General features: G+C 47.8%; 1 protein-coding gene and 1 long non-coding RNA gene across 2 annotated transcripts in view; one reads left to right on the top strand and one right to left on the bottom strand.

Annotated features, from left to right (window-relative positions):
- The window catches only part of LOC129482136 (uncharacterized), a 58,437-nt gene that overhangs the window by 33,342 nt on the left and 11,827 nt on the right, over window positions 1-13,268 (bottom strand). The window lies entirely within an intron of this gene.
- FSD2 (fibronectin type III and SPRY domain containing 2) overlaps window positions 1-13,268 on the top strand; it is a 49,329-nt gene that overhangs the window by 30,207 nt on the left and 5,854 nt on the right. Inside the window, exons 7-11 of the mRNA XM_055277392.2 lie at window positions 4,168-4,323; window positions 6,509-6,643; window positions 7,361-7,511; window positions 10,353-10,486; window positions 11,086-11,218. Of these exons, the coding sequence (XP_055133367.2) occupies window positions 4,168-4,323; window positions 6,509-6,643; window positions 7,361-7,511; window positions 10,353-10,486; window positions 11,086-11,218 (709 nt within the window). The remainder of the gene's footprint in view (window positions 1-4,167; window positions 4,324-6,508; window positions 6,644-7,360; window positions 7,512-10,352; window positions 10,487-11,085; window positions 11,219-13,268) is intronic.

Genomic DNA, 13,268 nt, shown 5'->3' with positions numbered 1-13,268 from the left:
GTAACATTCTCCAGGCTAGATAACGAGTTAGGCCGCAAAACAAGCCTTAACAAATTTAAAAAGAATGAAATCATATCAAGTATCTTTTATTGTTATTATCATTACTATTTTGAGATAGGGTTTCGCTCTGTTGCCCAGCCTGGAGTACAGTGGTGTGATCATGGCTCACTGCAAACTCCAACTCCTGGGCTCAAGAAATCCTCCCACCTCAGCCTCCCAAGTAGCTAGGACTACAGGCCCATGCCACCATACCCAGCCAATGTGTTCAATGTTTTTGTAGAGATGAGGTCTCACTATGTTGCCCAGACTGTTCTTGAACTTCTGGTGTCAAGTAATCCTCCTACCTCAGCCTCCCAAAATGCTGAGATTACAGGCCTGAGTCAGTCTGCCTGGCCTCAAGTATATTTTATAACCACAGTGGTATGAAACTAGAAATCAATAACAAGAAAAAATTGGAAAATTCACAGATATGTGGAAATTACACAACACACTCCTGAGCAATCAAGGGGCCAAAGAAGAAATCAAAAGGGAATTTTAAAAACCCTGAGATAAATGAAAATGAAACAAAACATACCAAAACTTATGGGATGCAGCAAAAGAAGTGCTACAAGGGAAATTTATAGCAATAAGCACCTACATTAAAAAGAAAGAGCTCATATAAACAACCTAACTTTACACCTCTAGAAACTAGAAAAAGAACAAGCTAAGCCCAAATTTTGCAGAAGAAAGGAAATAATAAAGATTAGAGCAAACATTACAAAAAACATCATATATGACATCCCACAGCTAACATCATACTCAGTAGTGAAAAGTTGAAAGCTTTTCCTCTAAGATCAGGAACAAGACAAAGATGCCCACTCTCAACACTCCAATTCAATGTAGTGCCAGAAGACCTTGCCAGAGCAATTAGGCAAGAGAAAGACAGAAAGGCATCCAAACTGAAAAGGAAAAAGGGAAATTGCCTCTGTTTGCGAATTATATGAATTTTTTTTTTTTTTTTTTGAGACAGAGTCTCACACTGTCACCCAGGTTGGAGTTCAATAGTGCAATCTCAGCTCACTGCAACCTCGGCCTCCTGGGTTCCAGCGATTCTTCTGCCTCAGCCTCTCGAGTAGCTGGGACTACAGGCACCCGCTACCATGCCTGGCTAATTTTTTATATTTTTAGTAGACACGGGGTTTCACCATGTTGGCCAGCCTGGTCTCAAACTCCTGACCTCGTGACCCACCTGCCTCGACCTCCCAAAGTGCTGGGATTATAGGCGTGAGCCACCATGGCCAGCCAGATTATATGATTTTATTGTAGAAAACCCTGCAGACTCCCTGAGCTTTGAGTAGGAAACGTCAAAGTCTGAAAAAAATCATAAAGATTTAGAAATAGGGCCAGGCGCGGTGGCTCACGCCTGTAATCCCAGCACTTTGGACGGCCGAGGCGGGTGGATCATGAGGTCAGGAGATAGAGACCATCCTGGCCGACATGGTGAAACCCCGTCTCTACTAAAAATACAAAAATTAGCTGGCTGTGGTGGCACACGCCTGTAATCCCAGCTACTCAGGAGGCTGAGGCAGGAGAATGGCTTGAACTTGGGAGGCGGAGATTGCGGTGAGCCGAGATCGCACCACTGCACTCCAAACTGGTGACAGAGTGAGACTCCGTCTAAAAAAAAAAAAAAAGGATTTAGAAACAAGTATTTTTTCCCTCTAACTTCCTATTTTTGTCTTTAGCTCATAAGTGAGTACAGAGGCTGACCTCTCTGAGGTTCCTCCTGGGTATCTGTTTTTAGCATAGTGGTTAAGAGATGGGCTTTGGAATTCTATGGAGCTCGTGAGAATCCCAATGCTGCCACTTCCTAGCAGTGTGACTCTGGACAATTCACCTAACCTCTCTGAGTCTTGGTTTTTTCATCTGTAAAAATGGACATCATAATACCTCATAGGAATATGGTGAGAATTAAATGAGATAACTTATGTACAACATATTACATGGTGCCAAGTAGCTCTTTAAAGTATTATTGCTGGCCAGGCGTGCTGGCTCATGCCTGTGATCCCAGCACTTTGGGAGGCTGAGGTGGCCAGATTGCTAGAGCCCAGGAGTTTGAGACCAGCCTAGGCAAAATAGCAAGACCCTATCTCTACAAAAAAAAATCTTAAAAATTAGCTTGGTGTGGCAGCGTACACCTATAGCCCCAGCTACTTGGGAGACTGAGGTGGGAGGATTGCTTGAGTCCAAGAGTGAGGCTGCAGTGAGCTATGATTGGCCCACTGCACTCCAGCCTGGGTGACAGAGTAAGAACCTGTCTCAAAAAATCGAAATAAAATAAAATATTATTGTGATTACTTATTTATAAGGATAGTCTGTAATTCCTCATTTTTCAACTGCTTGCTTTCCCTTTCTCACCAACACTGAACAACATGATTGTGGACAATGTTGTGTATAGCATTTTAGGTTTTCTCCTTGCACAGTATTTTTGTTATAAAAATTGAGTCATTCTGTTTTGAAATCTGCTGTTTTTTTAGCAAAATAATTTTGATAGATATTTTCTCACCCTGATAAATTCTTTTACAATATCACTTTAGTGCCTACATATTTTCATTTGTTTATTTAATCCTCAATTGTTGGATACTGGGGTGTTTCTAATTTTTTTTAACATTGTAAACCATACTGTAATGCAAATCTTTAATCATAGATCTTGGGGACCATTCTTAGAATCACCGGGTCAAGGAGAGATTTCACAGAGCTATGATGTCCACTGGATGGTTCTTTTCCCCATCTAGGAATGGTGCTGCCCAAATAATCATTAGTCATTGGGAAGGAAAGGCACTGTTGCCCAAATCCGTGCTTGAGAAGCAGCGACATTTTTCTTCACCTTTCTGTGTCCAGATCTCACATAAATCATCACCTTCCCGCCTGCATCTAGTGCTTCCTGAGGGGTTTAAAGCTCCCAGAACCATCCATTTTCTTACACTGCATCTCCAGGTGAAGCTGTATTTGACAGTGTCTAGCAGGGCATCTGTTGTGAACCCTGGACTTTGTCATTGGGGATATAAGTTATTTGTCTTCCTCCTCACCTCTGTCACATTATGATCTTTCAGCCCCTGACCAGAAAGCAAAGGATGAACCAAAACTAAGTCAACTCCTTTAAGTTCAGCTGTGCTCTTACATGGGTTGATCAATTTCAACCTTTGAAACTAAGGATATTAAAAGTCTGGGATGGAGATGCTGCCATAGGAGAAGGATTATGGAGGAAAGGACTGGGCACAAGTGGCTCACACCTGTAATCCCAGCACTTTGGGAGGCAGAGTCAGGCAGATCACTTGAGGTCAGGAGTTTGAGACCAGCGTGGCCAACATGGCGAAACCCTGTCTCTACTAAAAATACAAAAACTAGCTGGGCATGGTGGTGTGTGCCTATAGTCCCAGCTACTCGGGAGGCTGAGGCACGAGAATCACTTGAATCGGGATGTGGAGGCTGCAGTGAGCCGAGATTATGCCACTGCACTCCAGCCTGGGCAACAGAGCGAGACTTTGTCTCAAAGAGAGAGACAGAAAGAATTATGGAGGAAAAACACCACTTGTTCTTATTCTTGATTGTGTGTGTGAGATTGTATAGGGGTGGGGGAGATAGAAGTACTCACCTACAGAGAAGAAAAGTATTCACTTAGTAGGTGGACTCTAAAGATGTTGGTTCTGAAAAGCACAATTGGGCCACCCCCATCTTCTCTCACTAATGTGGGAGACGTTCCCTGGATGTCCCCTTTCCCCACACCATCAATGAAAGCAGAGCCTCCTTGTTGAAGGCTTCTTTCTCTCTGCTGAGGCAGCAGTGCTGTGATCCTGGTTGTCCTGCCTCTTTAGGTGCCACGGAAGGGCCAGAGCACCCACAACCTGAAGCAGGACTCGCAATCTATGCCTTGGCCTGAGTCCCTGTCACCGACCCCTGCTCCCTAAGCTCATCTGCACTTGTCAAAGCAAGAATAGATATACTGGTTGTGTTTTGCAGACTCATGGTTCAGAGGCTGTGTGTCCCCATCCTTGTCTACTCTGGACTTTCTCTTCCATTCCCAAAGGCTGTGGATTCAATGGGGGGATCAATAGTCATGGGAAAGGGGCCACTCTTACCCCACACCTCTATTAGAGGTTCCTCTTTTTTTTTCTTTTCTTTTCCTAGCTCCTTCTGCTCCAGTCATAAATCCACAGGTCCCTAACTCAGCCACAGGTTCCTCAGTCCGAGTGTGCTGGAGCTTATACTCCGACGACACTGTGGAGAGCTATCAGCTGTCCTACCGGCCAGTGCAGGACAGCTCACCTGGGAAGGACCGAGCAGGTGAGGCTCTGCCAGGAACAAGCCCATGCTCATGGGAATGGTTCAGGCCCCTGAGGGGCCTGGGCCGTCTTCCTGGCAGTTGGGATGGTAGAGACAGGATGGGTCTACACATGCAGAGGATTGGATGCAGGCAGGTGAACAGGGCAGAAAGGGCTAGCAAGGCGCGCTGGGGCCTGACTGGGGAGGACAGCAAGGCAAGGTGAAGGGGTCTGGAGCATATCTACAGCCATTGGGTCAGAGTTGTCCCTGGGACCAGTCTCTGGCTGCCCTGTGTGCAGGAGGGGACAGGGGTGCCCCTTGTCAAGGAGGCCCTGCTGAGCTGGCTGGGTTCTAGCTTGTCCTGGCATCTGAGGGTCAGGCTGGTGCTCCTGTCACAGCAGCCTTGTGCTGCAGGAGAAACTGGAGGATTAATCTGCAGATGCCATGAGGGGTGAGGGGGCCTCTGCAGCCTGGAAGGGCTGCTGGTGATCAGCTCCACATTCCCAGGAGGAGACAACTCCTGAGATGGCCCCCGGCCTCCACTCTGGGCAGCTCTTGGCCAACATTCTTTTCCCCGGAAATGGGACTGGCTGGTGTGGGGTTACAGCTGGGGTAGGGCCCCCCACACTACAATAATCAATAAGCCATTCTCTCTTAAGGAGGGAGGGTCAGACAACAGAAGAGCCCCAGTTGAACATCTGAAGATTTCAAGGGATCAGGGCCATCCTGACAGCGCCTGTCCTGGGCATGTGGGGTTGGAGTGGGATTGCTGGAAAGAGACTTAGAGATCTCCATTTTAGGGATGAGGAAACTGAGACTCAGAGAGAAAGAAGCTGTCTGTGAGGACACAGTGAGTTATGGCAGAACGAGGATGTGAATCAGGTGTGTAGGCGTCCTGCCCCAAGTTCCGCTCATTGTACCAGACCATGCAGGTGGAGGGCTGAGTTTCAGAAGCTGAGGATGGTGTTTCTGCCCAGGAAAGAAGGGGAATTCTTGAGAAAAGTAAGAGTAAATTTAAGTGATGATGAGGGAGGGTGAGAGTGGTCAGAATAAGGACTCAAGAGGACATGGAGAGGGGCGAGGAGCTTTGAAAAGGGAGGTTGGGGACTAGGAAGTCAGACTTGATTAACCCCAGCTTTTGCCACAAATCAACCCTGTTAGCACCCCCTGCAGATACACAGAAGCCATTGTATTGGGGCTGTGTCATGGCAATCTATAAAGATCTTTCAAAGTGACCATTTTGCTATAAAGGAACTGATATCGGAAGGTAAATTAAGGAGTTATCACTGCCTTTCAAGATTCTGGGGAAGTCTGGAGTTGTGTCAGTTTTTGCTGCATAACCAAACCCCCTCCCCACCCCCACAACTTAGTGTCTTAAAATAACAAACATTTATTATTTATTTATTATTATTATTATTTGAGATGGAGTCCTGCTCTGTCGCTCAGGCTGGAGTGCAGTGGCACAATCTCAGCTCACTGCAACCTCCATTTCCCAGGTTCAAGTGATTCTCCTGCCTCAGCCTCCTGAGTAGCTGGGACTACAGGCAAATGTCACCACGCTCAGCTAATTTTTTGTATTTTTAGTAGAGATGAGGTTTCACTGCGTTAGCCAGGATGGTCTCAATCTCCTGACCTCGTGATCCACCTGCCTCAGCTTCCCAAAGTGCTGGGACTATAGGCACGAGCTACTGCGCCCGGCCCTATTATTTCTTGTAATTCTCTGGGCTGGCCAAACAGTTCTATTCTGAACCACTTTGGGTAGGGCTGGTTGGTCTAGGATGGCCTCATTTACTGTCATCTCAGATAGGATAGCCAGGAGGACTTGGGCAGCTGGGGTCTCTCTCCCTGCGGTCTCACATCCTCCAGGAGGCTGGCCTGGGCTTGCTCACATGGTAGTGGAAGCATCCCCAGCAGCAAGAGGGCTAGCCCCTGTGCACCAGCACTTCCCACGCCTCTGCTTGCATCGTTTGCTATTGCCCCATTGACCAAAGCTAGTCACATAGCTAAGCCCAGTTTCAAGGAATAGAGAGAAGGAAGGAAGCTCTGAATGGAAGGAGCAGCAAAGTCATGCTGCAGAGGGAGTGCATACAGGGATGGGAGGAATTTATAGCCAGTTTTGTAATCTACTACTGTGGGATTTGGCATAATAAATTTGAAGCCACTTGGCCAGTTTTTAGGGTTGAATTCTTATCTTTTTTTTCCCCAGAGTTTACGGTGACCATCAAAGAAACATATTGCTCAGTGACAAACCTTGTGCCAAACACCCAGTATGAATTTTGGGTCACAGCTCACAACAGGGCTGGCCCCAGCCCCTCTAGCGAGCGTGCAGTGTACATGACAGGTAATGGGCTACTCATTTCCTATAGCAGGGCTTTCATTCAAGGGGACACAGGAGTCATGGGTTTCTAGACATGGCAGGGCTCTTGATTTCATTCAGAAGGGTAGGAAGAGCTGTGTATATTTTTTTCTTTTATTTCACACACAAAATCTACATGCCTAGTTTGACAGTGACATTTTCTTTTTCTTTTTTTTTTGAGATGAGTCCCGCCCAGGCTGGAGTGTAGTGGCACGATCTCTGCTCACTGCAACCTCAGTGATTCTCCTGCCTCACCCTCCCAAGTAGCTGGGATTACAGGTGTCTGCCACCACGTCTGATTTTTTTTTTTTTTTTTTGTATTTTTAGAACAGATGGCGTTTCGCCATGTTGGCCAGGTTGGTCTCGAACTCCTGACCTCAAGTGATCCACCCGCCTTGGCCTCCTAAACTGCTGGGATCACAGGCGTGAGCCACTGCACTCAGCCGACAGTGACAGTGACATTTTCTGATGGTTAGTCTCAAAATATAAAAAACTGCTACTCTTGGTCACACTGACATTTAAACCTTGCAACCATCTTCTACTTCAGGAACATCTGGAAGGGATTCCCTGATTTCCTTTTTATTGCACTGAATCTCTTTTGTGGGAGGAAGAAGGTGGCTGTAATGTTTGTCCATGGCTCTGAACAAAATGGCTGGAAATGAACACAACAGTTGTTCATCTCTCCCTTTCTCCCATATTTAGCACCTTCTCCCCCCATTATTAAAAGCAAAGAGATAAGGAGCTGTGAAGAGGCTGTGCTGATTTGCTGGGAGTCTGGGAACCTGAATCCTGTGGACTCGTACACTGTGGAGCTGACCCAGGCTGAAAGTCCAGACGCCTCGGGTGTAACTGAGTGAGTCATGAGGGCATTTGCTGGGCACAAGAGCCCTGACACCTGATACAGTGACATGGCTTAGGAAGTATATGGAGTCTGAAGAGAAGGTTGGCATTTTTGATACGCAGGAATCTCAATTTTTGGTTGCTTAGTGTTCATGAGAAGTAGCTGGAATGCTATTACTGAAGGTGAATGATGAGTGAATGAATAAGTTGGTTGAACCTCAGGTTTTGTTGTTGTTGTTGTTTTAGCTCAAGTAAGGTTTCCCATTCATTCATTCATTCATTCAACAAGCATTGAGTGCCTGGGTGGTGTCAGGTCCTGTGCAAGGCACTGGGAACTAGATGGACAAATTTCCTGCCCTAATGGGGTTGACAGTCTGGTGGGGAAATAGACAAAAGGCAAGAAAACAAACCAATGTGTAAAATATGCAGTGCTAGGAAGGAAAAAGAAATGTAATGAAACAGAGAATGGTGGTGGAGGTGAGGATCCACTTTGGATAAAGAAGATGTTTAAACTGAGACCTGAACAGATGGAAAAGATTGAGCCCCAAGAACAGCGAATGCAGGGGTGCTTCGGGGGGAGGGGGCTGCATGGACACAGGCCCTGGGGCAGACGTTAGCTGCTGGAGGAACTAAAAGACCCACCTACCTAGAATTCAGAGAGGAGAGGGTGAAAGCCATAGGCAAAAACAAAAGAGATTGCAGCTCAATGTACAAAGAATGTTTCATCTATCATAGAAGACTGTCTGGAAGCTCATGTTCACCCTTCATTCTCAGAGAGCTGGAGGGGTTCACAAATTGATAAGGGTTGGACTCAGTGACCACAAGGGCTCGCAGAACCTATGCGTTTACAGCAGCCTACGATGGAGGAGGCATAGGTTTCCCTCTGGTTTACAGAAGTTTGTGAAAGGGGATGAACCACCCAGGCAGGCCAGTACCAGCCACCAGGACCAGGGGCTCCCCTGCTGTGGAACACAGCGGTGCACTGCCCTGGAGCTGGAGAAATGAAGAGGGGTTGGTGTCAACTGTTAGGGAAGCAGATTCTTCTATGCTAAATGCCAGGCTTGAAACGTGGCCATATGCCACCCATCCATCTGTTCCAGGTGGAATCTGTGTGTCCATGGCCACATGGAGGCTGACTTTGGTAATCCACTCTGGAGATACTCAGGAGTGGGGCAGTGTGTCCAGTGGTTCTGGCCATCGTAATGGTTCAGGTTTCCTTTGCAATTTATGCTGATACTTTAGGAGCACTTGACACCTGGGACCAACTCACAAAGATTAGGTCATCAGAGGGCTGGTCAGTAACCTGAGAGATGACCTGAGAGCTGGTGTGTATTCTTCCAGTACAAATCCAATCATGGCGACCCATTGCTGAAGAAAAGGCAAAACTCCTGCACAGGCTCTGGCCCCTTCCTGCCTCTCCAGCTCCTCCCACACCAGCTCCCCTCCCTCTCAAGCTCCCACCACATTGGTCATGTTTGAGTTCCTCCTACTTTTCACACTCCTTCCTGCCACAGGGCCTTGGCACATGCTTCTCCTATGTAGGAGACTCCTCTGTCCCTCTTTCTTCCAGTTACCTCCTCAGCATTCTTCAGAGCTCTGCTCAAAAGCCATCCTCCCCCCACCATTATACACTACAGCACACTGTCAACTTGTCTTGGTTACCATCTTACATTCCTTCCAGTGATTGCCTGAAGAATGCTGCTCTTCCCATCTAGACTGTAAGCTCTATGAGGGCAGGAACTACATTTGTTTTTCCTGAGGGCCTCCCTATACAGTGCCTGGAGCCTAAGGAGTTTAGTTAATATTTATTGAATGCATAAGTAAAAGTGCCCCTCTGGCCCAGAGCTACAGCCTGAAGATAACCTGGACAACTTGGCCTCATCTAGGTGAGGGTGTTGTACTGGTAAATGGGCATCATCCTAAAGACTTCTCTTGCCCACTGGACTGACATGGGGGTTGGCAACCGCAGCAATATAAACAGTGGCAATTATGAGCTTGTATTTCTGTATAGTACAATTTAAATAGATTGGATTATTTCCAATAGGCAGCTGTTCTCAGGGGGTTAACAGTAGTTAACCCTTTCAGCTCCAGTCAGAATTGTTTGTTCATAAACATTAATCAAGGACCTTTTTTTTTTTTTTTGAGACAGAGTCTCACTCTGTCACCCAGGCTGGAGGGCAGTAGCATGATGATCTCGGTTCACTGCAACCTCCAACTACCAGGTTCAAACAATTCTCCTGCCTCAGCCTCCTGAGTAGCTGGAATTATAGGCACCTGCCGCCACACTTGGCTAATTTTTGTATTTTTAGTAGAGACAGGGTTTCACCATGTTGGCTAGGCTGATCTCGAACTCCTGACCTCAAGTGACCCACCTGCCTCAGCCTCCCAAAGTACTGGAATTACAGGCATGAGCCATTGCACCTGGCTGAACTGAGGGCCTTCTATGGGCCCAGTACTGTACTAAGAATAGCGTTACTCAGCCCCTGACCTCAGAGACATTATGATCCTAACAGACGGACAGAGACACACTGGATTCTACTGCATGCACACTCCATGATGCAGTGTTAGCCATATGCCAAGCGCGGTGCTGGGTGCTGGGAAACCAGAATGAGGGACTTGGAGAGGAGACAGCCACAAACACAAGAAGTAGCAACGCAGTGAGAAAAGCAGACCAGAGACTGTGGGAGGGAATGCAGAGGGGGAGCCAACACTTCTGGCTGTGCTGCTGTTAAGTGTGGGTCAGAGGACAGGAGCGCGAGAGTGAGTTAAACCTTCCAACTTTGAAAGGGATGCCTGGTGCTTGGGCCCGGGTGTCCTAGCCCCATTCTGACTGCAGCTCTGCTTCCTTGTACAGGTCTGTTGTGGGCATCCCGACCTGCGCGTCCCTGGTGCAGCTGCAGCCGGGGCGGAGCTACATTATCTATGTGCGAGCCCTCAACATGGGGGGCCCCAGCGTGAGGAGCGAGCCAGCTACAGTCCACACCATAGGTCTGTGCCCCAGCCCACACAGTCTCTGGGACCCAAAGTGGCCACTCTGTGGCAGACCCAGTGCTGCTATGACTTCACTGGGAAATTGATGAATATGCACAGATGTGGACATGTGGCAAGTCAGGCCAGAAGGAGTTCAGGGGTGTCCCACACTGCCCTAATTGCAAGTCAAATGGATCATTAAGAAGTCCCTCAATTCCTATTTCCCTTGGCAAATAGGTTAGAAATTCTTATCCATATACAGGCATTACAGCTAGAAGTGAAGAGCACAGCCTCTGGAATCAGAGGGGCTTGGGATTCAAGTTTAAGTTCTATCATTTGCCAGCTGATTTCTTAACCACCTTGTGCCTCCGTTTCCTCATCTACAAAATGGAAATAGTGACACCTGTTTCTAAGGGTCGTCGTGAGGATTGAACGGGATACTAGGCACACAAGACTGCCCAATGAGTGTTAATTGCCATCCTTGTTAACTGGACGCCTATTACTAGGCCAGGTCCAGGCTTAGGTGTATCCCACACGAAGCTAAGCCAGCGACCACCGCCCACGTGGAGAAAGCAAGTGATTGGCTGCGGGTCTTCTGTGTGTTCCTCCTCCCACAGGAAGCTACTTTCGCCTAAACAAGGACACCTGCCATCCCTGGCTGACCATTTCTGAAGATGGACTTACAGTCGTACGAAGTGAAAGGAGAACCCCCACCAGGGAGCTGTCACCCAGCGACACTCGCTTCACCAGGTACTTTGTCAACCGCTCACAAGGGTGTTCTGTGAACTTCCCAAAGGTGCACTGTTACTCAGGTCAAATCCGAATATGGCACGGAGGCAGCCTTGAGGGAAAAGGAGTCCTAGAAATGAGTGAGGAGGGAGGAGCCTAATGGGGAGGGGACCCAGAGGAGTGTGGGCAAGAGGGGTCCGGCAGGTGCGGGCAGAAGAGCCCCCTGGGATGGTGAGGTCAGGGGAGGGCACGGTCCCCTGGGAGGGCATGGTCCCTGGGTCCTAGGCTGCCAGAGCTGGAGCAGCCAGAGGTCATGAGGGTGGGACAGGAATTACTAGTGGAGGGTGTCCAAGTTCTTGGCATTCTGAACAAAGAATTGGACAAAATGCACAAACAAGGCAAGGAAAGAGGCCAGGCACGGTGGCTCATGCCTGTAATCACAGCACTTTGGGAGGCCGAGGCAGGCGGATCACCTGAGGTCAGGAGTTCGAGACCAGCTTGGCCAACATGCCGAAACCCCATCTCTACTAAAAATATAAAAATTAGCTGGGCATGGTTGTGGGTGCCTGTAATCCCAGCTACTCGGGAGGCTGAGGCAGAAGAATTGCTTGAACCTGTGGGGGCAGAGATGGCACCACTACACTCCAGCCTGGGCAACAGAGTGAGACTCCTTCTCAAAAAAAAAAAAAAAAGCAAGTAAAGAATGAAACAACAAGAAAAAAAGCAAGTGAAGAATGAAGCAACAAGAGCAGAGATTTATTGACAACGAAAGCACACTCCACAGGGTGGGAGTGGGCCAAGCAAGCGGCTCAAGGGCCAGGTTACAGAATTTTCTGGGGTTTAAATGTCCTCTAGAGGTTCCCACTGGTTACTTGGTGTACACCCTATGTATATGAAAAGGCTAAAGTGAAGTTACAAAGTCATTTACTTGGTGTACACCCTATGCAAATGAAGAGGATGTTTCCTGCCGTGCTGAAATACAAAGCTATTTACTTGGACTTAGAAGGTTGGGGTTTTTCCATTTAATTTAGTTCTAGGAAGTCCTTAGATTCCCTGCCCCCAGACCCTGTTCTCCTGCTTCACAGGGGTCATGCTGTAGGCTAGTGGGAGAACAGAAACAAGGACCCAGGTCTCCCACCGGTCAGCCCAGTGCTCTCTCTCCTGCACTGTGGTACCTTACAGCAAAACTCCTGATGGAAAACTGGCCATGGAGTGAGTCTGTTCCAAAGTTGGGGAAAACCATAATTGTGCTGATGCATGACCTGTGGGCGGGGTGGCCCACCAAAGAGGCTGTCTGGCTGGTCCAGCTATTTCTAGAGTTTGGTACACAACACATGTTGAAATTACTTACATATTCCTTACTTCTTTCCAAACTTAACCGACAAAATAAGGGGCAAATAAAAACACTGAAATAGAAAAATCAAAGCAATGGGAGAAAAGAAAGGACACAGGCTAACTTCAAGGGCTAATTCAGTTTCTAGGATTAAACATAAATATGGCCTCTCAGCTTCCTGATATCCAGGGCAAAAATAGTTCTTGGTAGGTTGATTTTTAGAGTCAAGAGGATCTTCTAGGGAAGCAAAGGGACTCTCGTATTAGGGCTGGAAGGGCCACTGATGGAAAACTATCCAGCCTCCTTAGCTGGGTCCTGGCTCTTCCTCTGACCCTGGCTTCCTGCTAGCCTTTTTACTGCACATGGGTTAAGCAGCTACTGTATGCAAGTGTCAGTGTGAAACAGCAGGTGCAGAGGAAAAAATTTTGTCCTTTCCTCCTCTGCCCTTTCAACCCAGGTTTGGGGGGTGTAGAGAGGAGTAAGAAGCAATAAAGGTATTGCCTGACTGGCACCAAAGCAACATTTAAAGCTACTCTCATGGGCATTGTCATAAGCCCCTCTGACTGCAGCTGTGGGCCCAGGCAGTCCCCCTCCCTACCCTTCAACCTTTGCATCCACACAACTCTAGCATCTTTCTGCTGAGGTCTCTTTGACCCTCACAGGAAGCCCTCTTGGACAGGACCCCCTCAAAAACAGCACTAAGACAGCATCCCTGTGGTGGTTTCCAGTCACACCTGT

Source organism: Symphalangus syndactylus, chromosome 5 (genome assembly GCF_028878055.3).
Source record: "Symphalangus syndactylus isolate Jambi chromosome 5, NHGRI_mSymSyn1-v2.1_pri, whole genome shotgun sequence".
Classification (NCBI taxonomy): domain Eukaryota; kingdom Metazoa; phylum Chordata; class Mammalia; order Primates; family Hylobatidae; genus Symphalangus; species Symphalangus syndactylus.
Note: the sequence above shows the minus strand (reverse complement) of the source record. Positions and strands in the feature narration are given on the sequence as shown.